The sequence below is a fragment of the Podarcis pityusensis genome (assembly GCF_964106645.2).
Source record: "Podarcis pityusensis genome assembly, chromosome: 8".
In the NCBI taxonomy this organism is placed as follows: domain Eukaryota; kingdom Metazoa; phylum Chordata; class Lepidosauria; order Squamata; family Lacertidae; genus Podarcis; species Podarcis pityusensis.
This window is the reverse complement of record NC_138033.1, coordinates 1,837,130-1,863,328: the sequence shown is the minus strand read 5'-3', so window position 1 is coordinate 1,863,328 and position 26,199 is coordinate 1,837,130. Positions and strand designations below refer to the sequence as shown.

General features: G+C 45.2%; 1 protein-coding gene across 1 annotated transcript in view; it reads right to left on the bottom strand.

Moving 5' to 3' along the window:
* Window positions 1-26,199, bottom strand: part of ADAD2 (adenosine deaminase domain containing 2) — a 41,171-nt gene continuing 14,972 nt past the window's right edge. The window contains exons 6-21 of the mRNA XM_081016737.1: window positions 25,401-25,465; window positions 25,114-25,227; window positions 24,001-24,049; window positions 23,217-23,291; window positions 22,610-22,772; window positions 18,440-18,635; window positions 16,512-16,690; window positions 13,405-13,506; window positions 12,623-12,667; window positions 9,406-9,531; window positions 7,311-7,461; window positions 6,195-6,359; window positions 5,009-5,223; window positions 3,216-3,450; window positions 2,175-2,307; window positions 1-1,293 (exon numbers count right to left, since the gene is read on the bottom strand). Of these exons, the coding sequence (XP_080872863.1) occupies window positions 1,183-1,293; window positions 2,175-2,307; window positions 3,216-3,450; window positions 5,009-5,223; window positions 6,195-6,359; window positions 7,311-7,461; window positions 9,406-9,531; window positions 12,623-12,667; window positions 13,405-13,506; window positions 16,512-16,690; window positions 18,440-18,635; window positions 22,610-22,772; window positions 23,217-23,291; window positions 24,001-24,049; window positions 25,114-25,227; window positions 25,401-25,465 (2,124 nt within the window). The 3' untranslated portion in view covers window positions 1-1,182. The remainder of the gene's footprint in view (window positions 1,294-2,174; window positions 2,308-3,215; window positions 3,451-5,008; window positions 5,224-6,194; window positions 6,360-7,310; window positions 7,462-9,405; window positions 9,532-12,622; window positions 12,668-13,404; window positions 13,507-16,511; window positions 16,691-18,439; window positions 18,636-22,609; window positions 22,773-23,216; window positions 23,292-24,000; window positions 24,050-25,113; window positions 25,228-25,400; window positions 25,466-26,199) is intronic.

The window sequence follows — 26,199 nt, the reverse complement described above, 5'->3', positions numbered from 1 at the left end:
TTCTAAGGTTTGCAATTCTTTACTTCAGTAGTAATATCTGCAAAGACTGTTCTACAAAATTAGCAGCCAAAACAAGTGCATTTCCAAACAAACACAAAACGGCCAGCTCTCAAACCCCTTGTCATAAAAGACACCCAATTAAGTACAACCTGAATGTGTGACAATTTCTCATTTATTTCCACCATGAAACAGAACCAAAGTGTGACAAATTGTGGAGAGGAGCTGACAGAAACCAAACTGCGGTTTAAGTGAAAAATTGGCCTGGGATGCTCAACTGGATCCTGCCTTTAACTGTTAAAGTTTCAATTGCAAATAGCAAAATAAATAAATAAAAATCCCCAAAGCTAAGCCTTCAAATCCACAGTAATGAAATCTGAAGATGTTTGCTTACGTGTTCTCTGAGATTAGTGTGTGCATATTTAAAGATCAGGGAAATGTGCAGTCTTTATAAAGGTACAGAGAAGTTTGTCACACAGCCTCCTTCTCACATGGTTGCGCAAATCGTGCGTATTTCACATGTTACCCTGACCTTCCTGCAACACACTGAATTAAACAGAAACTGAATTAAAATGTAACAATAAACTATGGTTTAATAGCCCATTGTATATTATTCCAGGAATAAACTGCAGAGGGAGGCTGCACACTGCCCGCTCTCTTCCTCCAGCAGGGTTGAGAGATCAGAAGCTTTCACTTCCTTTTTTGATTAACCATACGTGCAAATCCTAAACCGAGGTTAATCTTAACTATCGTCTGTGCTGAAACAAGCCTGTTTCATTACCCATCCCAGAAGAGAGTCAGGGGAGTGGGAGAGCTCAGGGCTTTCTGTGCCTCATCCCTATAACAATCACCATACTTTGTGGCTGTGTTTGGACAGAGCCCCAAAGCAGGTACAAAGAAAAAGTAGAACTTTAAGTAAATGTCAAGTCAGAACTTTAAGCCTCAGTTACACACCCAACTTTCCTATTCCATCATAGGAAAGGACCGCTGTGAAAACGGCATCATGGCAAAACGATGTATTTAAACATTTATAGCCCCATCCATCCCCAAAGTACAGCAACGTTTAGAGCTCTCCATTTGCTAGGTGAAGATTTACCAGCCTTGCGCACACCCACCCAGCCAGCCATCCACCTTAAGCCTGAAATGTCTTCAGTATGCAAGCAGTAGCTTAGCCGGCAGGGCAGTCTAACTGGGGAAGATGTCCACCAACTGCTTTTGGGGCCACTTGCCAAAGTCTTGCGAGCTCAGCTGGGCATACACCTGGCGCTTGGCTGTCTGATAGACCTCAGCTTTGACCTAGTTGAGGGAAAGAAAGGAGGAGTCTAGAAGGGATGTTCGAGAGAAAGATTTGTGAGCCCACCAACACCCACCTTGAAATTCTCCTTATTTACTTAATCATCTTTTTTCTCGTTATTAAATTTATATACTGCCCTTCAGCCAAAGATCCCTGGGTGATTGATTCACAACATAAAATAGAAAATGAGAATACAAAATACAACCCTCCTGGGGAGAGCATTCCATGAACAGGGAGCCACTGCATAAAAGGCCCCCTCTTATGTTGCCACCCTCTGGACTTCTCACTGAGACACATGGAAAAGGGCCTCAGGTAGCTGGGCTTACCCAGTCAGATGGGTGGCATATAAATATTATATTATTATTATTAGTTTTATTACAGAATCTGGGTCAGTTCATATGAGAGGCAGTCCTTGAGGTACTGTATTGCAGTCTTGAGCTGTTTAGGGCTTCATAAGTCAAAACCATCACTTTGAATTGGGCCCAGAAACTAATTGACAGACACTGCAGTCGGGCCAGGGTTGGCATTGTATGCTCAAACTGTCTTGCCTCTGTGAGCAACATGTTCACCAAACTTTGCAGCAGCTGAAGTTTCAGAGGCAGCCCTATGTATAACATGTTGCAGCAATCTAACCTAGTTATCTGAGCACAGACAACAAAAGTTAGACTATCCCTGTCTAGACAGGTGCACGGCTGGGCCACCAGCCGAAGCTGATGAAAAGGACTTTGCACCTGAGACTCAAGCAACTTCAATGGACCCAGAAGTACCCTCAAGCTACGTACCTGCTTCTTCAGAGGATGTGTAACCCCATCAAGAACAGACCACCTCAATGAAAGGAAAACTAGGGAACCCAAACCCATCACACACAACTGAAAAGACTCACCTTGGCTTCATAATATGTGGGCAGCAGCATCAGGTCTTCTCTCTTCATCTCCTGAGCCACCTTCCTGAAGGATTTCAGCATGGCAGCCTTGCAGAGCCGACTTGGGCGGTACTGGTCAAATGGATTTGCCATGCTGGCAGAGGCAAGAGCGATCCATCAACAAGGGGCTTTACATGAATCAACAGCAACACCTCACAATGAAGCAGGACCTCAACAAAAGCCAGTGTGTCCCAGCACACAATTCAACCACAGTACCAAGAAAGGACATGAGTGAGAATGATCAGGTTCTGACTCAAGAATCCAAATTTGATAAAATGTGTGGAATTAACAGAATCTGAATTCAGCAATTACCACTATGCCTTCCTTTTCTACATGACCCATGCAAGCTTGCATTTTTTTTGAGTGTGTACACACCCACACCCACATTCTTCCTACATGCGATGTGGTTATTTGCAGGAGGAGTAAGTCCTCGTTTTAAGAAAAAACAAACTATAGTGTTCCACTGACATGCAGCCATTTTTAGCCTATCAGTAGTGACAAAGTAGCCTTTAGTACTGGATTTGAATTTCTTTATGGTTTTGTTGCCAACGTTTAGAGCTTAGAGGTAGGGAAAACTGCACTGGATTCACAACAGCTGGAGGACCTTTTCTTTCTCAGCCCCCTGCCTCCCAAAACACAGGCCTGAAGCAAAACTTGGCATCAAACAGTAGCTAACCCTCAGCTGTTTCCCATTTCAACCACCTGTAATGCAGTGAATTTTCAGATACCCAAACACATAGAGACATTGTCGGGCTTTACTTTTGACTGGCTGCCCCTGCTCCTGAACAACCCAAGTGACTTATTAGCACAAGGGGTGCCTGCATAAAGAGCATAATTTACAGAAACAGAGAAGCCACCGAATTCTGCTTGTCGAGTTTGGATCCTTTTATTAGTAGTAAAACCACAACTGATTCCACACACACACACACACACACACACACACACACACTCTCATAGGCCTACCCCATTCCCACACCCAAGCCCCCAGTGCCCCAAACTCACTCCTGTACTGCCTTCCCAACAGCTGCGTTCACTAGTTCCAGCATCTCGTCTCCCCCACACCAGTTGAAGCTCAAGGAGCGAAACTCTGCTGGCGTGTCAAGGGACGCGGCACAGGGACCCTTAAAAAGGTATATCTGTCTGTGGCTAAATGGCTTTGGCAAGCTATCCGAGGCTGCTAGGTTCAATCGCTCATTGATGACCTTATGGAGGGTGTCATGGTCTTGGTAAGGATCAGCTGAAACGTGAAATTAGGAGAGAGAGCAAGTTACTTGTGAGGAGAAGGTAACGAATTCCAAGGTTGTTGTAATCTGGGAGCTTAGTGCACAGCCAGCCCCACATCTGCACCCCACTAGAGGACTCTAGGGGCTGCCAACCCTGCCCAGGACAACTGAGGCACTGATGTGATTTAAGCTGCAGTCAGAGAGAGGGGCAAGGCAGTAAATGGCTCAGCTGCCATTTAAGGAGCCCCGACCTGCCCCTGCACTTACTGTGCCATGGGGTATTACTATGACTATTTTATTTATTAAATCTGTATACCACCCTTCATCTATAGATCTCAGAGCAGTTCACAACACAGAGTTACAATATAAAAGCAAAAAATACAGAATTAAAATAACGAAAACAAACCAATAATCCGCCCCTCCTACAACACATTTAAAAGATTCAGTTACAGATAGGTAGCCGTGTTGGTCTGCCATAGTCAAAATAAAAAAAATTCTTCCAGTAGCACCTTTAAGACCAACTAAGTTAGTTCTTGGTATGAGCTTTCGTGTGCAAGCATTTCGTGTGTATCTGAAGAAGTGTGCTTGCACACGAAAGCTCATACCAAGAACTAACTTAGTTGGTCTTAAAGGTGCTACTGGAAGAATTTTTTTTATTTTGACATTTAAAAGAGCATCTGATGTCAATCAGCCGAAGGCCTGGTTGAAGAGGAACATTTTCAACTGACATCTAAAAGGGTGTAATGAAGGCACCAGATTAATCTCCTTGGGGAGAGGATTCCACAAATGGGAGCCACTGCAGAAAAGGCCCTGTTCTTGTGTTGCCACCCTCTTGACCCCTTGTGGAGGAGGCACATGAAGAAGGGCCTCAGAGGATGATCTCCGGGTCCAGGTTGGTTCATATGGAGAGAGGTGGTACCCCTGAAGGGAGTGTCCCCCCCCCCAATTCTTTTAATTTTTTTTCAATCCCCAGAGAGTTGGCTTTGGGTGCATCCCCTGCAAGAGGGTCCCCTCAGAGGCTCCTTAGGACCCTGTGTATTAGCATGCTGATAAAGTTCAAAATAGGGACGCAGGTGGCGCTGTGGTCTAAACCACTGAGCCTCTTGGGCTTGCCGATCAGAAGGTCGGCGGTTTGAATCCCCACGACAGGGTGAGCTCCCGTTGCTCGGTCCCAGCTCCTGCCCACCTAGCAGTTTGAAAGCCTGTCAAAGGTAAACGGCGTTTCCGTGCGCTGCTCTGCTTTCACCAGAAGCAGCTTAGTCATGCTGGCCACATGACCTGGAAAAACTATCTGCAGAGCTGACAAAAGCCGGCTCCCTCTGCCTATAAAGCAAGATGAGCGCTACAACCCCAGAGTCGTTCGCAACTGGACTTAACTGTCAGGGGTCCTTTACCTTTTAAAAAAAAAAAAAACCTAAAAGGATTTTTGTTCATTTAGTGCCTCAAGGCAAGGAAAGCCCAGTGTCCTGGGATGTACAAGCATGGAATGGAAACATTTCTGCAGTTTGGATGCTGCCAATACAGTTCATGGGCTCTTTATGCGGGTTCTGTAGTAACAAAAACATACGTCACCTAGGACAATGCTGGTGATGTACACAGGGTGGATGATGTGGCTGAGAAGGGCTCCCTGCACTCCCAAGGCACTCCAGCGGGTCAGCTTGTCGCTGCTGGAGACACAGTAGACATAGGCAGACAGCGCGCTGGGGCGGCAGTACGAGATGGGCCTGAGGACCCCTTTAATGCTGATGTGGAGCCCAACGGATGGATTCGGCTGCGGAGACACAATCCTGCAGGCCACAGGAGGGGAAGGGGAAATTCTATCAACTCAGAGAGGGAAGTATGGGGAGGATTCAGGTACAGGAACTGGGACTGGAAGATCCCAGGGGGTGGTCTGAAGATACAGGGTGCTGACACTGCGCTGACGCTAAGCAGGTCTGCACCCTGCCAGCAACTGGATACAGAGACCACCAGGGAACCCTGCATGTGACCTGGAAAGCTACGATGGAAATAAGGCAGAATATAATAAATTAAAAGTATTATTCTTTTGTTGTTAATGCCAAAAGCAGCCTCTTGGATTAGAGGAAATGCAAAGATAGACAAAACTTCGCCTGATGCAAGCTTGGCTGCTGAGCAGCTATTTTGTCAATTGTCAAAAAATCATAGAAAGGGAGGATAAATAGCTTTTACAGGTTTTGGGGGCTTGCTTCAAAAACCTGTCTGACCAAATACAAGAGTGGGCCAGAAGTAAATAGTGAGCAACTTACAAATTGCAAATGCCTCTCTCAAAGCACTTGCAGTTCTCCTACAATCTATCGTCTTCCTGCAGCCTGAGTGGGGATCAAAACCCTTCTCCTGGGTTTCTTAGCTTTCTCCCAAATGGCCCTTTGGGGCCAGGAGGCCAGAGGGCAAGGAGGCCAACTGCTAAGTGGAGCCATAATGAACAACAGGCAGAACCAGCTCCTTCTAGTTCCATCCCCCTCCCTTCCACCTTCTGCAAGGGCAATGCTAAGACAAGAGGAGGAAGCTAAAAGGAAGTGCCAGTCCCCAGAACGGTTACAAGTAAGAAGGCAGGTGTGGCGGGGGCTGGCTGAGGGCAGGTGGAGGTTGGCAGGATAGTGCCTCATTTGCCCTAAGGGACCAGCCGCCACTTGCCACCGAGATCCCCACCACAAAGACCAAACAGCCCATCTGACCTGCATGATCTCTCTCTCCTCTCGCCTGCTCTGTATCCTGCTCTGAGCCACAGGCAAACACTCACCGGGTGTTCTCTGAAGCTCCTTTGGGCCTCCGACTCAGGTAGAGATGCAGAAAGTAATTTGGTTTCAGAGTCAGGTGCACCCCGTCCTCTGCCAGGTGGAAGATGCACTTCTCAAGGGCGGTGGGGTCTTGGCAGCAGAACATCAGTAGCTGCTTGTATAAGTACCTGGGAATACCAAATGTTGTAGCTTGTAAAGGCTGTTGTGTCTTCGGGCCTTCAATCAGACCGCAGGGCAATCTCCTGCCACCCATCTCCAGGTACTCCCTTCTCTTCTGTTTCGTCTTTTTCTTCTTCTTCTTCCCACCCGCTTCCATGTATATCAATATAAGAGATTGTAGTTTGCCTACTTTACCCTCTGTAATCATTGTTTCACATATCAGTTGATTGTTAAAAGAGTTTGTTTTGATTAATAAAAAAACTAAAACCATAAAATTCCAGATTTTGAAAGAGAGCTATGTTTCAGTTTGCACACTGGATAGTGAACTGTGAATTCAGCAGCTTCTCATTAAAGTGTAAACAAAAATTGATTTTCTCCCCAATCCATGTAACTGAGACATGTATCTTTGAAACACGACACCAACCAAAGTAACTGGGCAATGCCTGAAGAAACCCCATTGCTCCTCAGTCTTGTTGCCAAACTCCTCTGCTCCTCTGTTTGAAGAACTCCCTTTCTCAGTGTGGGGGCTATAGCTAGCTACCAACTCCAGTCATGGGCTTTCTAGTGATAAGAGGGTTCGTCTCTAGAACATGCAAGGCAGCGTTAGAGAAGAATACCTCTGAGCAGATACCAAGTGAGTTTCCCTGATCATTAGGTTATCCCAACCAGTCCCCAACATCTGGGATTAGAAATAAGAACCTCTTGTGATTTCCAGGCAAAATTGTTGTTGTTGTTTAGTCGTTTAGTCGTGTCCGACTCTTCGTGACCCCATGGACCAGAGCATGCCAGGCACTTCTGTCTTCCACTGCCTCCCGCAGTTTGGTCAGAAGGCAAAATTGATTCACTTGTAAAATCTCATCCTGCCTTCAACCTGTTGCTTCCCTCCTAAATTGCTCTTCTTTAACCTGGCCAATAAAACCAGCACTGCACATCAGCGCTGGGAAGAAGGGGTGCCTTACCTCAGAAGCGCTCTGCGGGCAACCACTAGCCCATGCATATCATGGATTCTCCTGCCTTTGAACTCCATCCAGCCCTCATAGCATACATCTCCCGTTCCCAGGGCAACCAGCTCGTAGGTCTCCTTGTAGGAGCTCGGGCTGTTGGCAACCTCTGAAGGGACAGGAAAGGAAGTGTCAAAATGTTAATTGCGACTTCAAAGGCTGGCTCAAAACAGGGAGGGAATTTCCAGGGAGGCAACAACCATTCAGGAACAGCCCCTTGCCTAGCAAACATTTGGGCCAAATTAAACCTTATGCTGACTGCTCTGCTGAGTGGGGAACAGGCCAAAACTAGCCAAAACTGCTGCAACCTATTGCTTGGAGCTGGTAAAGGACCCCAACTAGATGGAGTTTCCATCCCTCCCACCTTTGGAACTACTTTGCATTTCCTTCCTCTGAAGAATGTAAGAAGAACTCTGATGGATCAGAGAAAGGATCCATCCAGACCAGTGGCTCCCAAAGTGCGCTGTACCGGTGGGATTACCCAGGAGGGCACTAAGAGGCAAAGGGTAAAAGGGGGCACTGAAAGCACAAATGATTATCAGTCTTTGTTGTTGTTTTTTAATATGCTTTACTGGTTGAAAACTTTGTAACAAAAATGTACAATAGATCTTATAAGCAAAACGAGAAATAAAAAATAAACAATTATTCATATTTGCTTTGTGTATAGTATACATTTGTGATTCAATTTTACAAGGCTTATCTTCCCCTTGCGTTCCCGAATTAAATTCCTTAAATACGTGCTTAGACTTTACTTTCTCCATGTTATTTCACTTACTATCAATTTTATTTTATAAAATTATCCTAATTGCACATCGAAGATTGTCAGTCTTTGAAAAGCTGGTATCAATGGATCAAGCTCATCCATTTTATTAACTAATTAAACAGTTATAACTCGATTTTGAATAAATATGCAATCAATTGTTACTGTTTTGAATTTTATTGTGTTATTATATTCCCCAGTGGGTCTTGGAAATTGCTATTCCGAATAATGTTTTTAATATGGTAAAGGTAAAGGTAAAGGACCCCTGGACGGTTAAGTCCAGTCAAAGGCGACTATGGGGTGCGGTGCTCATCTCGCTTTCAGGCCAAGGGAGCTGGCGTTTGTCCACAGACAGCTTTCCAGATCATGTGGCCAGCAGGACTAAACTGCTTCTGGCGCAACGGAACACCGTGACAAGTGCCAGAGCGCACAGAAACACCGTTTACCTCCCTGCTGCAGCAGTACCTATTTATCTACTTGTACTGGCGTGCTTTCGAACTGCTAGGTTGGCAGGAGCAGGGACAGAGCAACGGGAGCTCACCCCATTGCGGGGATTTGAACCGTCAACCTTCTGATCAGCAAGCCCAAGAGGCTCAGTGGTTTAGACCACAGCGCTACCCGTGTCCCTAAGGTAAAGGACCCCTGGATGGTTAAGTCCAGTCAAAGGCGACTATGGGGTTGCGGCACTCATCTCGCCTTCAGGCCGAGGGGGCCGGTGTTTGTCCGCATACAGCTTTCTGTGTCATGTGGCCAGCAGGACTAAGCTCTGATAATAATAATAATAATAATAATAATAATTTATTATTTATACCCCGCCCATCTGGCTGAGTTTCCCCAGCCACTCTGGGCGGCTCCCAATCGAGCCCGGCTTCAGCTGGGGAGGGTGGGATATAAATAAAATTTTATTTTTATTATTTTTATTAAACTCCTTCTGGCACAACAGAACACCATGGTGGAAACCAGAGCACACAGAAACGCTGTTTACCTTGCTGTCGCAGCGAGAAGGGGCACTGGAGATACATTATGGAACCAGAGGAACAGTGGACCAAAAAAGTTTGGCAATTCCTGCTCCAGACCAGCATCTCATTTCCCATCGTGGCCAACCAGCTGCCCCCAGAAAGCAATCCAGCAAGCCATGAAGTTTTTGTTGCTCCTCAGCAGCTGACACTCAGCGGTATTCTGCCCTTCCTCCTCGAGAGTCATTATAGCCATCATGCCTAAAATCCAGGTAGGATCCCACCCCCACCCAAAAAACAGCAACAACACAAAGAAGACAGGCCGCAAGTGGCTCACCTCTCTCCAGTATGAATGCTGCCACACTGCTCATGCAGCCTTGGTACTGCACGTCTTCTCCAATCAGCATTTCACAAATATCACTGGTAATAGCGGCACAGCGTTGTGTGTGGGAAACTTCGATTTCTGGTGGAGAGAAAGGGGGCAGGTTCTTTTCCTTGGGGTAACTCTTTGGACAACTCTGCTTATTCTGCAAACGTGACGAGATCTAATGTCATGGGGGGGGGGCTCAGCCCCAGTACCATTTTTCAAATGCCAGAGACCTCATGAAAAGAGAGTGGACACTTGCTGACTGTTCCCTCCTCACAGGGCTGGAGACAGACGGCAGTTTTCAGCATGGGCAGGCAAATTATGCAAGCCTCAGGCTGAAAAAGGTTCCCCTTCCCTTGGCACTGATTGCCAGGGGCTTTCAAAGATCTCTGGAAGGCGTCTTTCCCAGCCCTAGTCGCCCTTGTGCAGAACCCCGTACCAAGTGCAGGTAAGGCAAAAGGCCACAGGCAGTTTGTCACTTGCATCTTAAAAAGCAGGAAGACTATTAATGAAATTTTGGAGGGGAAAAAGGCACCGGAGTCGTGGAAAGAAGCCTTTATTTCACTTATACCGAAAACTGAGACTGAAAAGAACCAGGTTAAAAACTACCGCCCTATATCATTACTCAATGTGGATTACAAAATTTTTGCAGACATTATGGCAAAAAGACTGAAGAGAGTGTTGGTAGGGGAGATTCATAAGGACCAAACTGGCTTTCTTCCAGGGAGACATATGCCGGACAATGTGAGGAACATTATAGACATTTTGGAACTGTTAGAAGTGGACATCAATAGGAAGGCTGTTTTAATTTTTGTGGACGCGGAGAAAGCCTTTGACAATATTGGTTGGAGCTTTATGAAGAAGAATCTCCAAGGGATGGGGGTAGGTCAAGGGTTTGAAAACGGTATAGGTGCAATATATTCTAAACAAAAAGCAAAGTTAATTGTAAACAATGTGGTTACGGAAGAAATATCTATAGAAAAAGGTACACGACAGGGGTGCCCAATATCCCCTTTACTTTTTATATTAGTCCTGGAGGTTTTGTTAAACATGATTAGAGGAGACCAGTTGGTTAAAGGAGTACAAGTCGGAGCTAGACATTACAAGTTAAGGGCATTTGCAGATGACCTAGTACTGACTTTGCAACAGCCAGATACTAGTACTAAAAGAGTATTAGAACTAATTGAGATATTTGGTCAAGTAGCAGGATTTAAACTGAACAAACAGAAAACGAAAGTGTTGGACAAAAATTTAACATTGGCTGAAAAAGAGAAGTTTCAGAATGAAACAGGTTTAGTGATAACGAAAAAAGTAAAGTACCTGGGGGTAAACTTAACATCTAAGAATGTGAATTTATTTAAGGACAATTATGACAAATGTTGGACAGAGGTAAAGAAAGATCTAGAAATATGGTCAAGATTGAAACTTTCTTTGTTAGGTCGAATTGCTGTTATCAAGATGAATGTATTGCCTAGAATGTTGTTTTTATTTCAGACATTGCAGATTTTGGACAAGATGGACTGTTTCAAGAAGTGGCAGAAAGATATATCTAAATTTGTCTGGCAGGGCAAAAAGCCCAGAATAAAATTTAAGATTCTAACTGATGCAAAAGATAGAGGGGGGTTTGCCCTGCTGGACTTAAGACTCTACTATGAATCGGCGGCTTTCTGCTGGTTGAAACATTGGCTACTTCTTGAGAATACAGACATTTTGGATCTAGAAGGGTTTGACAACAGATTTGGTTGGCATGCATACATATGGTATGATAAGGTAAAACTGCATAAAGGTTTCAAAAACCATATTGTTAGGAAAGCATTATATAATGTTTGGATGCGGTATAAAGATTTATTGGAAAGTAAAACTCCCAGGTGGTTGTCACCAATGGAAGCTAAAGAGGTGAAAAAACTTAATATGGAGTCTAAATGGCCAAAATATTGTGAAATTTTAGAACAAGATGGGGAAAAAGTTAAATTACAGAGTTATGAGAAATTAAAGTCCAAAGTGCGAGATTGGTTGCACTATCTTCAGATAAACGAGACATTTAAACAGGACAGGAAAATAGGTTTCCAGATGGAGAGGTCAAAATTAGAAACAGAACTGTTAGAACCCAATACTAAGAATCTGTCGAGAATGTATAATCTGCTGTTGAAATGGAACACACAGGACGAAACAGTGAAATCAGCTATGATAAAATGGGCACAAGATATTGGTCATAACATTATGTTTGCTGACTGGGAACAGTTGTGGACCACCGGTATTAAATTTACGGCATGTAATGCCTTAAGAGAAAACATTATGAAAATGATGTATAGGTGGTACATGACCCCAGTCAAGCTTGCAAAAATTTATCATTTGCCCAATAACAAATGTTGGAAATGTAATGAGTCTGAAGGTACTTTTTATCACCTTTGGTGGACCTGTCCGAGGATAAAAGCTTTTTGGGAAATGATCTATAATGAAATTAAGAAGGTTCTTAAATGGACCTTCCCTAAAAAACCTGAGGCTTTTCTCCTGGGCATCGTCGGCCAATTGGTGAGAAGGAAGGACAGGACGTTTTTTATGTATGCGACCACAGCAGCAAGGATTCTTCTAGCAAAGTATTGGAAGACACAACAACTACCCACACTGGAAGAATGGCAGACGAAGGTGATCGACTACATGGGACTGGCGGAGTTGACTGGCAGAATCCGTGACCAGGGGAGAGAGACAGTGGAAGAAGATTGGAAGAAATTCAAAGTTTATCTTAGAACTTGTTGTAAAATTCAGGAATGTTAAAATGTCAAGGGGTTGGGAAACAGAGAATTGCAGCTGTAATTAACAATATTAGAAGAACTTAAAAGAAATTGAATTGAATATTTAGTTGAGGAGTTGCTGAAGAAATATAAAACAAGGATGCAGAAAAGGGGAGGTATGGGGAAGTCCGGAAAGTAAGGTTTATGAAAAAATGGCTATGAAATTATACATGTTTATATGTTTGTATGTTGGTGTATTGTGTATTGTTTGTTTTTTTTATTTTGTGTTTGGAAAATTAATAAAAATTTATTTAAAAAAAAAAAAAAAGCAGGAAGACTATTAAAAGGAATAAATGCATTCAACATTTGCTATGAACAACACATGAAAGTTATGGATATAGGACAAGGAATTAATGTTAAAGGAAAGCCATGTTTTTGAAGAATGTTATTCTTACCAGCAGGCCGAGGTTTTACAGAAGAAACTGGGAGAACAGGCAAGCCTACAAGACACAAAAGACAACTGAGGTGAAGAGATGTACTGAGAGACAGCCACCTTGTATTAAATCTGCCTGTTACAATTTGCGGTACAGTACATTGTGCCATTCCCATCATAACCTCCTTTCTACGTTTGTGTGTGAACCCACCCTCACAATTTAGGATTGGAAAGGAAATGTTCAGCCTCCACCAGTTTGGAGAGACAGCACTCAACTTCAGAAACGCCTCTCAGTGCATTGGGACATACAAGGCAACAAGAGCAGCTCTGAACATGTGCAGAGCACCTTCCTCTGGTAGTCGCAGAGCCAGAGAACGCACCATGCTACACACCATCAGAAAACCATAGCTCATTCCTAGTCCTTATGAGAATGGGTGGGGAGGGTGACTCTCCAGCTGTTTAGACCACTTCACTATTCAGAGTATCCATGGGAAGGGAGTGAGCGTTTACTAGGTAGAAACTGTACATTCAAAGTACACTGCTTGCCGAGAAGTATGCTGGGAACTGTGGCTCTGTGAGGAACACACTGCCGTCTGTTCGGAGGATTTTTAAATCCACATGCTTTAAATCAGGCATAGGCAAACTCGGCCCTCCAGATGTTTTGAGACTACAGTTCCCATCATCCCTGACCACTAGTCCTGCCAGCTAGCGATGATGGGAGTTGTAGTCCCAAAAAATCTGGAGGGCTGAGTTTGCCTATGCCTGCTTTCAATATATGGTGTGGGTGTGACACACAAGACATACTTTCATTTTGCTTCTCCAGTTGTGCATCCGAAACATCATCGATTGGTTGATCCCATCCATCCAGGAGCGGCTCCTTAAAAGAAGCCGAGGGCAGAAGGTGTGCTGCAGAAAGAATATCAGTGGGGAAGTGAGGAGGGGTGCAAAGCAGAGAAACAAAACACAAGAGAGGGGCAGAAAGGAAAGCAGGAACCTCCCTGTTACCCTCAACACCCACAAAATATACTGACCTTCCAGCTCCCAATGTCTACGCATGAAGAGGAGGAAAACAAAGGGGTAGACCAGCAGCAATCATGCAGTTTTATTTACATTAATCCACAACTGATATAAATCTTACCACAAGGCAGGGCAAAAAGACCTACTTAAGGTAGAAACAGTTGGGGTGGGTGATGGTTACAAGACCCAGACTGCTTTGTGAGGTCACCCATACCTCCTGTATGGAAGAATGTGCTTTTAACCTTTACTAAGTTTAACAAAACAAAATAAAATAATTCCTTCCAGTAGCACCTTAGAGACCAACTAAGTTTGTTATTGGTATGAGCTTTCATGTGCATGCACAAAACTCATACCAATAACAAACTTACGGTAGTTGGTCTCTAAGGTGCTACTGGAAGGATTTTTTTTATTTTGTTTCGACTACGGCAGACCAACATGGCTACCTACCTGTAACTAAGTTTAACAAATTCTCATTTTTTTCCATTGCAGAGTTGAGAAGTGTGCACATCCAGTTACCTTTTATCAGACATTCACCTCCAGTGCTTTGTAAAATATTTATTAAGAAGCATTTCACATACAGAAAGCTTGACAAAATAAATGGATTGTATGGTTAGAATTGTGATTACAGTGGTACCTCTGGTTAAGAACTTAATTCGTTCCGGAGGTCCGTTCTTAACCTGAAACTGTTCTTAACCTGAAGCACCACTTTAGCTAATGGGGCCTCTCGCTTCCGCTGCACCGCCGCCATGCGATTTCTGTTCTCATCCTGAAGCAAAGTTCTTAACCCAAGGTATTATTTCTGGGTTAGTGGAGTCTGTTACCTGAAGCAAATGTAACCTGAGGTACCACTGTACAAACGAAAATGTATAGCTGCTGCAGGTCTGCTACTTATTTTCAAACTCTTGAGATACATAGACTTTTCTAGGAATCACTTTCTGCACTATTCATCATATATTGTAAGAATCTGCCCTTTGAGCTGACACGGCTCAAGCACAAAAAGAATCCTGTGGCAACTTTTAGCATACGCATTACAGCTTAAGCTTGGGGGGATGGGTGGGATCTAAATTTAATATAAATAAATAAAATAATAGGGCAATGAAGTGGATGTTGGAATAAATTAAGCCTTTGGATCCCTACGAAGACTGGATTTTGCAGGAAAAGGCACCGCCAAAGAGGTCAAATTGCTAGTGTTAAGAGCATCAGAGCCCTGAAGCTGGATGAGACCAAAGACCCATATAGTCCAGCATCCTGTTTCCATGGCGGCCAACCAGATGTCCCTAACGAAGTCCACAAGCAGGACATGAATGCTACAACATTTGGCAGGTTTAACCTGGCAGATTCCCTTGCCCTCTTAGTGAAATGGTAAAAAGGTAAGTCCAGTCAAAGGCGACTCTGGGTTTGCAGCACTCATCTCGCTTTCAGGCCAAGGGAGCCGGCATTTGTCCACAGTTTTCCGGGTCATGTGGCCAGCATAACTAAACCACTACTGGCGCACGGAGGGCCGTGACGAGTGCCAGAGCGGACGTGGGTGGCGCTGTGGTCTAAACCACTGAGCCTCTTGAGCTTGCTGATCAGAAGGTCGGCGGTTCGAATCCCCGCAACAGAGTGAGCTCCCATTGCTCGGTCCCTGCTCCCGCCAACCTAGCAGTTCGAAAGCACGCCAGTGCAAGTAGATAAATAGGTACCACTCTGGTTGGAAGGTAAACGGCTTTTCCGGGCACTCTGGCACACGTCACAGTCCTCCGTGCGCCAGTAGCGGTTTAGTCTCTTTCAAATCAGAACCAGTGAAGGTGGTGAAGGTCCTGTGTGAGTGCCTGGAGGCGGTTGGAGGATGGATGGCGGCTAACAGATTGAGGTTGAATCCTGACAAGACAGAAGTACTGTCTTTGGGAGACAGCAGGTGGGCGGGTGTGGAGGACTCCCTGGTCCAGAATGGGGCAACTGTGCCCCTGAAGGACCAGGTGCGCAGCCTGGGAGTCATTCTGGACTCACAGCTGTCCATGAAGGCACAGGTCCATTCTGTGTCCAGGGCAGCTGTTTATCAGCTCCATCTGGTACGCAGGATGAGACCCTCCCTGCCCGTGGACTGTCTGGCCAGAGTGGTGCATGCTCTAGTTATCTCTCACTTGGACTACTGCAATGTGCTCTATGTGGAGCTACCTTTGAAGGTGACTCGGAAACTACAACTAATCCAGAATGCAGCAGCTAGACTGGTGACTGGGAGCGGCCGCCGAGACCATATAACACAGGTCCTGAAAGACCTACATTGGCTCCCAGGACATTTCAGAGCACAATTCGAAGTGTTGGTGCTGACCTTTAAAGTCCTAAATGGCCTCGGTCCAGTATATCTGAAGGAGCGTCTCCACCCCCATCATTCAGCCCAGACACTGAGGTCCAGTGCTGAGGGCCTTCTGGCGGTTCCCTCACTGTGAAAAGCCATGTTACATGGAACCAGGCAGAGGGCCTTCTCAGTGGTGGCACCCACCCTGTGGAACGCCCTCCCAGCAGATGTCAAAGAGAAAAATAACTACCAGACTTTTAGAAGACATCTGAAGGCAGCCCTCTTTAGGGAAGCTTTTAATGTTTAATAGGTTATTCTATTTTAGTCTTCTGTTGGAAGCTACCCAGAGTGGCTGGGGAAACCCAGCCAGATGGGCGGGGTATAAATAATAAATTATTATTATTATTATTATTATTATTATTATTATTAGTCCTGCTGGCCACATGACCTGGAAAGCTGTCTGTGGACAAATGCCGGCTCCCTTGGCCTGAAAGCGTGATGAGCGCCGCAACCCCATACGGTCCAGGGGTCCTTTACCTTTACCACAACAATGCTGCAACCACGGCGTTATTAATTCTCCTTTCAAGCCCAGTCCACCCTCTTCCGCATCTACCCTTTCCTTGTGTGGCACCGCTAGTGGATCCAGAGAGCTCTGGAGAAAGAAGAGGCTCCTCAATGGTTTGCAGTTGTCCTTCCCTCCAAGGAGACTGGATCCGATCTTTCTGCAGAGACGCTGCAGCCTTTATTTTCTGGCAACCCTCTCCTGCCGCCTCTTCTTTGTCCGACATTTTTCTGGGAAGAAGGGAAACAGATAAAAATTTAAAACTTAAAATTTAAACTTAAAATTTAACATTTTTTAAAAAAAATTAAAAGAAGGGGTATTTACAATTACAACCTTTTTGCTTGAATGTCTAAGTTTTGTATCAGTTGCAGGGGCAATGTAAGTTTTGTTATGTACCAAGGTTCCTGCATTGTTGAAAACCATCTGCCTCGAGATAATATTGTGCTATCATTATATTTGTGTATTTTCTGTGAACTGCTTTGAGGAAACTACTATATATATAGAGAGAGAGAGAGAGCGCGCGCGCGCTTTTAAGTTGGGGGGGGGTCTGTCTGGATGCCCTTCGCAAACCTGTGATCTTGTGAGGGTAGAAGGTGTAAGACGAAGCTTGGGTATGAAAACAAGATAATTGCGAGGGGAAGCAGGACTAAGATATGGAGATCTGCTCCAGAGATCCAGACCGTGGGGAGCCCCAAGAAATTAATAAATACAATTTGGACTATAATTTGATCTTTTTTATTTTAGTTTTTTATTTTTCTAATTGGAGTATTATGATTGGATATTTAATTGGATGTTTTTATTGGAAAATCAATAAAAATGATTAAAAAAAACAAACAAGATAATTACTGGTGTTAATTGCATCAGCAGAGATTTATGAAAAGCCAAACCAGAAGAAAAGCCTTTCCAACAAGTCTTGGTAAAATAGGAAGGCTTGAACAACTAGCCCTTGGCCAAGGGAGAAAGGTATGGCTCTGGCAGGCTTCCCTTGGGAAGGGATTCCTCAAGGCCAGGGGCCACCACAGAAAAGGCCGTGTTTTTTGTGGCGGATGACAGTCTGCCATCCCTCAATGGTTATGTGGAACTTGATGGGGAGATTTTTAAGGGTCTGGATTTCCCCCTCCCTAAATTGATTTTTGAATTCTGAATTTATCGCTATTCATGTTTTATGCTGTATTTTATGCTGTTTTTTTTGTTGCATCAATTGTTTTAAATTTGTTGTTAGCCACCCTGAGCCCGGTTTTCTGAACCGGGAAGGGCGGGGTAAAAATAAAAATTTATTATTTATTTAAATGGAAATGGATTGTTTTTTTAGAGACTACCAGATTAAGGAAACATGAGTTTTAGACCGTTATTTAACCGGCCGTGAACCATTTTGACGGGGTCCTGTTTTGTTTCTGTTTTGCAATTAAGTCGTCATGAACAAAATGATTAAATCTGTCTAAACTGGTACATGTGAAAAGCACTATAGATCAATCTTTTGTGTGCTTTTTTTTTCTAAAAAAGCTTCATTTTCAGGGGACGATAGCACACCCGCCTTGTCCCTCAGGAGAGGCCGCCTTCTTCTTCCCCACTTTGGTCCCAAACAGGGAGAAAAGGCCTCTTCCAAGATGGCGCCCGAGGCGCTAAACCAAAAACTGTGGCCCCTGTATTCAAATTCAAAATCTGTTGCCCGGCCAACCGATCAAACGGTTCATCCACAAATCACCGTTTTTTTTCCGTGTATAAGACTAGGTTTTTTCACTCTAAATAATGTTCAAAATCGTGGCGCATCTTATACTCGGAGCCATCTCCCCCCCCCCCCCATTTTCTTAAATTGGAGTCCCCAAAAATACTTATACATGGCGGCGTCTTAATAGACGGGAAGCCGCTTAAGATTCAAGCGGCTTAAATTTTGTTAAAACAGAATAAACCAAACGCCGCAATGGCCGCTATTCCCCCCTCCCAGAGCTTTTTCCGCTCGCAAAATGGCCTCAGCTCACGCCAAGTCGCCCCTCAGTTTCCCCAAAGCTCTGAGGAGGACCCCAAAAAAAAAACATGGCCTCCCCCCCAAAAAAGAAACCTGGAGGGAATCCCCTCTAGAAAAATGGCCCCAAATTGGCCTCAGTGAGGAGGATTTCATGGAGAAGGGGGGCTCACTTTTAGTATTTCTCCCCCCCCCAAAAAAGCCCCACATTCCTTCTCACTGCCCCCTCACAGGAGATACCCCCTGAAAAACCTCCACATAAGGGCCCCCCAATAATTTAACCCAATAATTTAGCCCCTTTGCCCCAAAGCTCAATAACCCCCCCAATAAATCAAAAATCGCTCTCCCAAAAGATTGAATGTCCCACCCAAATCTCCCTCCCTGAAACGTGAAGGAGACCCACCCCGCCTATACCATAATAATAATAATAATAAATTTTATTTATACCCCGCCCTCCCCGGCCAGGGGGCTAACACCAATAAAATCACAGTAAAAACATAAGGGGGGGCCAATTTAAAATACAGGTTAAAATGCCATTTAAAATGCAGCCTCCGCAGCCCCCCCAAAAAGGTGTTTCCACATAAGCCCCTTTCTTGCCTCCCCCGTTAATTCGAATTAATTGGGGAGGCGCAGAGGAGGAGATGGGGCTTTGGAGGGTCCCAAAGCCAGCTGGGGGGGGAATGAAGTGGAGGGGGGTATCCTATGAAAAGCAGGAAATGTGCAAGGAAGGAAAGCATTAACTCTGGCAGTTTGGGGGGGTTGCAGAAAAATGGGGTGCATGGAAGAAAAAGGGGGGCACTGAAGGCAATCACAAAAAAATTGCCTTGGTGCTAACAGGTGGGAGGGTGCAAAGGGGCGCCTGCTGCAAATTAAGGGGGGGATGAAGCAGGTTCAATGCACCCCTTAGGGTGCAAAGGAGGGTTGCATTTTGGGGGGGGTGTTATTTGGGGGGGACCTGCTTGCAAACACAGCTAGCTAGAAAGCTAAATGGGCGAGGGTGCAAAATGGATGCAACAGGGAGAAGAGGCGCAAAGGGGCGCCTGCTGCAAATTAAGAGGGGGAGGTGGCGCAGGTTCAATGCACCCCTTGGGGTTAAAAGTAGGGGTGCAATTTTTTTGTGAGGGGGGAACCTACTTGCAAACACAGAAAGTTAAATGGGCGAGGGTGCAAAATGCATGCAACAGGGAAAAGAGGTGGGGGGGCAAGAGGGTTTGCAATACCATGGGGGGGTTCCTCGCACCCCACGTTGCAAGGGAAGACCACGCTTTGAGTGGCTTATTTATTTTATATATTTATTTGAGTGGTTTATTTATTTTTTATTGCTCTCCCACCATCTAGGAACCCCGCCTCCAATTTCCCCTACCAGGTTGCAAATAAATTAAAACCCAGCTGCTTCTCCACGTGTTTGAGTGAGGATCCACTTTGAAGCTAGGGGGGGGGGGGGCGAGGAAGAAATCTGCAACGGCGACCAATCCGGTAAAAGAAAAGCCAGTCAGTTTTATTGCACGCAGCCAAAGGCTGCCGCAATGCACACAGAATCATTCAAAAATTAAAAGAAAATATACTGGATTAATACAAAAACATGTATGTTATCAAGACTTTACCTACTCTAAACAGAGCTATAAAAGTACCTTAATATACAAATTAAGACATTAAACAATAAAATGTATAAGCTAAAATGATCACATGGCCACTAATGTATTTAAAAATGATGTTAATTAATACAGTGGTAAAAGAAAAGGAGGGAGATCTCACAGGCTCCTCCCACCCCGCTTGGGGATCCATTGCAACTCCTTTAAGGATCGCAGCCCGAGGAATGGGTGTCTTTTAATAACTTGGGAGGGAGTAAAAAGCAGGATTAAGATTTGTGCTGCAGATTTGGAAGGGAAATTCACCATCCTCACCCCGGGGGGGGGGAATCTACTTGGTTTCTCAGGTTAAGCCAGGTGCCTTTGGTTTATTTATTTGTTTTATTTTGCACGTGCAAAATTTTGCACGCCCCAGTTACTCCAGAGGGCGCTTTGCATACGGATCCCGTGCATATGGATTCAGAAGCAGTTGCTCGCCGTCTAATCCTCGTTGCGCGTGAGGTTGTTTTACCTGCTAAAAGATGTCGATGCCTTGCGTGGGCTCACAGCGGTCTCTGCAAAATGCAGTGAAACGGTTTTGAAACGTAAACACAGGACTTTAAACAGCTGCAAGGAGGAAATGGCTCCACTTTGGAGCTCGCAAGTTGCGCCTCTAGGTGGCGTATCCTAAGCATGTGATCACTGCAAACCGGAGTTTAAAGGGGTGGCGGCAGGTGCCCTATTAATTGCAACACCGTCATGTAACATTCAGGTTTGCAAACCTTGGCAATTGCTGCCTTGAGAGCGCTTGCATTAAACAGAGATTTTAAAAGAATGGAAAGAAAGTGTCTGCTTGCTTAAATAAATTAATACTTCTGATAATAATAATAATAATAATAATAATAATAATTTGTACCCTCCCATATGGCTAGGTCTCCCCAGCCACTCTGGGCGGCTTCCAACAAAGATTAAAAATACATTAAAATACATTAATATATATATGACTTTCAAGTTCCAACGTGGCAGTTCCCAGTGTGGTCAGTTTTTGCTTTCATTGGGGGAGGGGGGAAAGTTTATTTCACTGAGAAAAGTGGAAATCCCACCAGGAGGTGCGAAAGGTGATCTCACAGCTTCCTCTGTGTTTGCAGAAACTGGTATAGTGGAAGATTTATTTCATTTATATCATACTTTTCCTTCGAGTAGGCTTAACATGGTTCTTCCCCCCACCCTCTGCATATTACCCTCACTTTATGCTCACAACCCTGCAAAGGAGGTTAGGCTGAGTGAGAGTCTGGCTGACTTTCTCGCCCATGAATTTGTCTAATTTTCTCTTAAAGCCGTCTAGGTTGGTGTCCACTGCTGGCTCTCGCGGGAGCAGCTGCTGAGGCTTTAATAAAAATAAAATTAATGAAAACAACTGATAACTTGGTGGCCTGCAATGGTTCCTCCAAATGGTTCCATTGCTTGAGGTGGAAAGATCGCCTTGTCTAATACAGTGGTACCTTGGTTCTCTGCAGGGACGCGGGTGGCGCTGTGGGTTAAACCACAAAGCCTAGGACTTGCCGATCAGAAGGTCGGCGGTTCAAATCCCCGCGACGGGGGGGAGCTCCCGTTGCTCGGTCCCTGCTCCTGCCAACCTAGCAGTTCGAAAGCACAAAGTAGATAAATAGGTACCACTCCGGCGGGAAGCTAAATGGTGTTTCCATGTGCTGCTCTGGCTACATAACCCAGAAGCTGTACGCCGGCTCCCTCAGCCAATAAAGCGAGATGAGCGCCACAACCCCAGTCATCCGCGACTGGACCTAATGGTCAGGGGTCCCTCTACCTTTACCTTACCTTGGTTCTCAAACACTTTGGTTCCCAAACGCCAAAAACTCAGACGTAGGTGTTCCGGTTTTCAAACGTTTTTCGGAAGCTGAACGTCCGATGCGGCTGCTGGCTATTATTTCCGGGGCGTCTGCACCAATCAGAAGCCACGCCTTGGTTTCTGAACATTTCAGAAGTCAAACGGACTTCCAGAACGGATTAAGTTTGGCGTTTTTATTTTTGCTCTTTATTTTGTGTTTTTGTTTTTGAGGCCTTTTAGTTTAATTTTTTTTGTGACAGTGTGGGACCCAGTTCAGCTACTGATTGATTGACTGATTGTGTGACTGAGGAAATGGATAAAAGCCCCCCATCCAAACAATGACTATCATCCGTGCAGGTAAGAAAAAAAAATAATTTTAATTTTTATCATCTACAAAACTATCTTATTTATTTTATAGTACAGTACATTGATTATTGCTTTCATTTTATGGAGCCATGGTCTCGTTAGATAGCAAAATTCATGTTCAATTGCTGTTTTAGGGGTTGCTTTTAAAAGTCTGGAACAGATTAAGCCGTTTTGCATTACTTCCTATGGGAAAGCGCACCTTGGTTTTGGAACGCTTTGGTTTTGGAACGGACTTCTGGATTAAGTTTGAGAACCAAGGGACCACTGTAGTAGAGCCCAGGGAATTCTATTAAAAGAACACACACCAGAGTAAGTATCCATTCCTAAAGGTTTATTTTGATTTTGGCTGCTTCTAGCCTTTTTGTCCACCTTGCAGAATTCACATCTCCGCCTGCCTGGAGTCAGGGGCAGGGGTTGCGTGGGAACATCTGGCTGGTGGGAAAATAGAAAACCATCCTCTCGCTCCCGCAGGGCTTATAAGGGGAGATGTTGTAGTCGGAGTCCTCGATGCAGCTGGAGGAGAAATTGCTGTGGAGCGAAACCTTTATTTGCACCAATATTTGACGCCCCTGCAAAGAGGGAAAAAAAGATTTGAGAAGAGGAGGGGTACCGTGCTATATTAGAAGCAAAAAAAAAAAACTTGTTTGATGAATTGGAAGAGCCGCAAAAAGATTCCACTGAGCACATGGATTGATAATATGGACAGATTGGCTACATACGAACGAATTGCATGTCGACGAAAAAAATAAGAACGGATAAATATGAAGAAATCTGGAACGAATATTTAAGCGATAAGGCGGATAGTGGTGGGAAGTAGGGGGAGAGGAGAGCGATCGAAAAATATTGTTTAAAAAGGTGTGGTCATAGGTATATCCGTGTATTCAAATCTGAACTGTCAAATTGTGTTGTTATTGTTTTTGTTGTATGTGTCTTTTGCGGTTGATGTTTGTATCGAAAAACGATTAAACAAATTAACCCTTGAACACTTCATAGCTAAAGAAAAGGTAACCCACCCGGACGTCAGTCACACACTGGAGTTCATATTGGTCTCCCAGGACGGGCCGCAACACAGTCATGAAGGTGCTGAGCTGAGAATGAGAATTGCAGGCAGGATGGGGCAGAGAACTACAGTTAGGAGATATACAGGAAGCTGCTAAGCCATTCGTCCACCCACATCAGTGTTGTCTACACAGGCTGCCAGCAGCAGCTCTCTGGGGTTTTCAAGCTAAGTCTCTCCCAGGCCTAGAATCATATGCTGTCCGCTGCTCTTTGGGGCTGGGGGGGGGGGGAATAATATTTTTTTCTTGATTTCCCCCTCTAAAAACTAGGTGCGTCTTGTGGTCTGGTGCGTCCTATAGAGCGAAAAATATGATAATTGTTTCCCTCAAAGAATTCTGGGCATTGTGGTTTAACCCTCCCTTAATTACCATTCAAAGGAACCCTTATTAAACTACAGTGCCCAGAATTCTTTGAGGGGAAGATTGTCCTTTGAAGAGAGAGTGCGTACACAACCTTTTCTGTGAATCTTTTCTGTGAACCGCCCTGAGACCTCCTGGTATAGGGTGGTGTAGAAATCCAATAAATAGTAATAATAATAATAATAATAATAATAATAATAATAATAATAAATAATAATAACCACCTTAATAGACTTATTGCAGGCCAGGAGGATGAGGAGATGAATTAAAAGTGTAATGAGGACCCAGCTATTTTATGGCGGCCTTCCGTAACCCACCTCCCTCTCCTCCCCAATTTCTCAGATCTCCACGGAAACAAAAAATAGGACAGGATAGGTACCTGGTAGCTCTGGATACAAGATGGGATGATAGCAGCTCTTTGAAAGGCGCTGTGTTCAGAAAGAGAATGTAAAACAGGGTCATTTAGCTACAGCAGCAACTCCTTTCTGCCCTAGAGACCACTTGAAAAATGATGGTGATTTTGGTGTGGCACTTAATTATTTTTCTGCCTGTGGCAGCCATTGAAGTACTGTTTTTGGGGGACAGGAGGCGGGCAGGTGTGGAGGATTCCCTGGTCCTGAATGGGGCAACTGTGCCCCTGAAGGACCAGGTGCGCAGCCTGGGAGTCATTTTGGACTCACAGCTGTCCATGGAGGCACAGGTCAAATCTGTGTCCAGGGCAGCTGTTTACCAGCTCCATCTGGTACGTAGGCTGAGACCCTATCTGCCTGCGGACTGTCTCGCCAGAGTGGTGCATGCTCTGGTTATCTCCCGCTTGGACTACTGCAATGCACTCTACGTGGGGCTACCTTTGAAGGTGACTCAGAAACTACAACTAATCCAGAATGCGGCAGCTAGACTGGTGACTAGGAGCGGCCGCCGAGACCATATAACACTGGTCTTGAAAGACCTGCATTGGCTCCCAGTACGTTTCCGAGCACAATTCAAAGTGTTGGTGCTGACCTTTAAAGCCCTAAACGGCCTCGGTCCAGTATACCTGAAGGAGCGTCTCCACCCCCATCACTCTGCCCGGACGCTGAGGTCCAGCGCCGAGGGCCTTCTGGCGGTTCCCTCATTGCGAGAAGCAAAGCTACAGGGAACCAGGCAGAGGGCCTTCTCGGTAGTGGCGCCCGCCCTGTGGAACGCCCTTCCAGCAGATGTCAAAGCGATAAACAACTACCTGACATTCAGAAGACATCTTAAGGCAGCCCTGTTCAGGGAAGTTTTTAACGTGTGATATTTTACTGTATCTTTGGTTTTTATGGAAGCCGCCCAGAGTGGCTGGGGAGGCCCAGCCAGATGGGCGGGGTATAAATAATAAATTATTATTATTATTATTATTATTATTGTAAGGCGCACTGTACTAGATGCCGTTTGGGTTTTAATTGTGTTTTATGTACATCTTTCCCACCGAATCCAAATTGTGATACACCGCACGGCCGTATCAGCTCACCTGTCGATGTTATATTTTGTGCGCAGGAAGAGGGCGGCTCGGAAGTATTTGTCGGGAGAGCTCAGCGCTTCCACGCAGCCGGCGCAGCTCCCGTGTTTCTGCCACTCTTTGTCCCTGTGCGGGAGGAAACAGCCGTTGGCAGGCACACCCAGCATCTCTCCACCTGAGCCTTCCCCAACTCTGCCCCCGCCAGATGTTTGGGACTACGACTTCCATCAGCCCCAGCTAGCGCATGTCCCTTCTCCAACCCCAGCCCCCTTCTCTGTTAAGCCCCCTGCCTTGGTTACCAGAACTGGAAGTTGCTCAGGTTGATAAAGGATGGCCAATGCTCGTTCAGTTCAGACGTCAAGTCCTGCAGGAAAGGAAGGTGGTGGGGAGTGTTAGTATTCCTGCTCCGTGATTGCAGTCATGGGATTGTTGTCTTTCACATGACGGTGTATGTTTTGATTCCACCGAGTGGCAAGTGACGGAGACAGGATGTTTGTGTTCCTGTGTTCCATCAAGTGGGACTATTGTCCTTTGTTCTTTTTCTCTTTGCTGTCTGATGCTAGAGAGCGAGGGAGCCGTGTTGCAGTGCTCCATGTGTGTTTATATGTAAATGAAGTAGATTAGCCAAAATGCTGAGTTGCACAAACTGTGGATCCCTAAGTGTGCCGGTGTCTTGTGGCATCGGTCGCTGTGATGTTCGGGATGAAGAAAGCTTTTGAAACTCCCGAACAATCGACCAGGAGGGAGAGAACATGCCAGTCGGGCATGTGTCTCTGCCAGGCTCCTACTCGAGTGTAGGCTGAACTCCTGACAGGGAGCAGGCTACTTGAGACAATCGTATCATCCTGAGGACTATGTCTGGGGCCGGCCCTACCATTAGGCAAGTCAGCTCAAGGGGCAGATCAGGGCCCTCTTAAGCATATCCGGCGCCGTGGTGCAAAAATACCTTTGGCGTCCCGTCCCGTCCCCCCCTCCCCATTTCCCAGAGTTACCAACAATTTTTTTTAGGGAGGGACCACCAGCAGCAGCAGAGGAAGCCTCTTGGGACGGGACGGCGGTTATTGTTCTTTGATTTTATATATTGTGATCTTTTCTGTG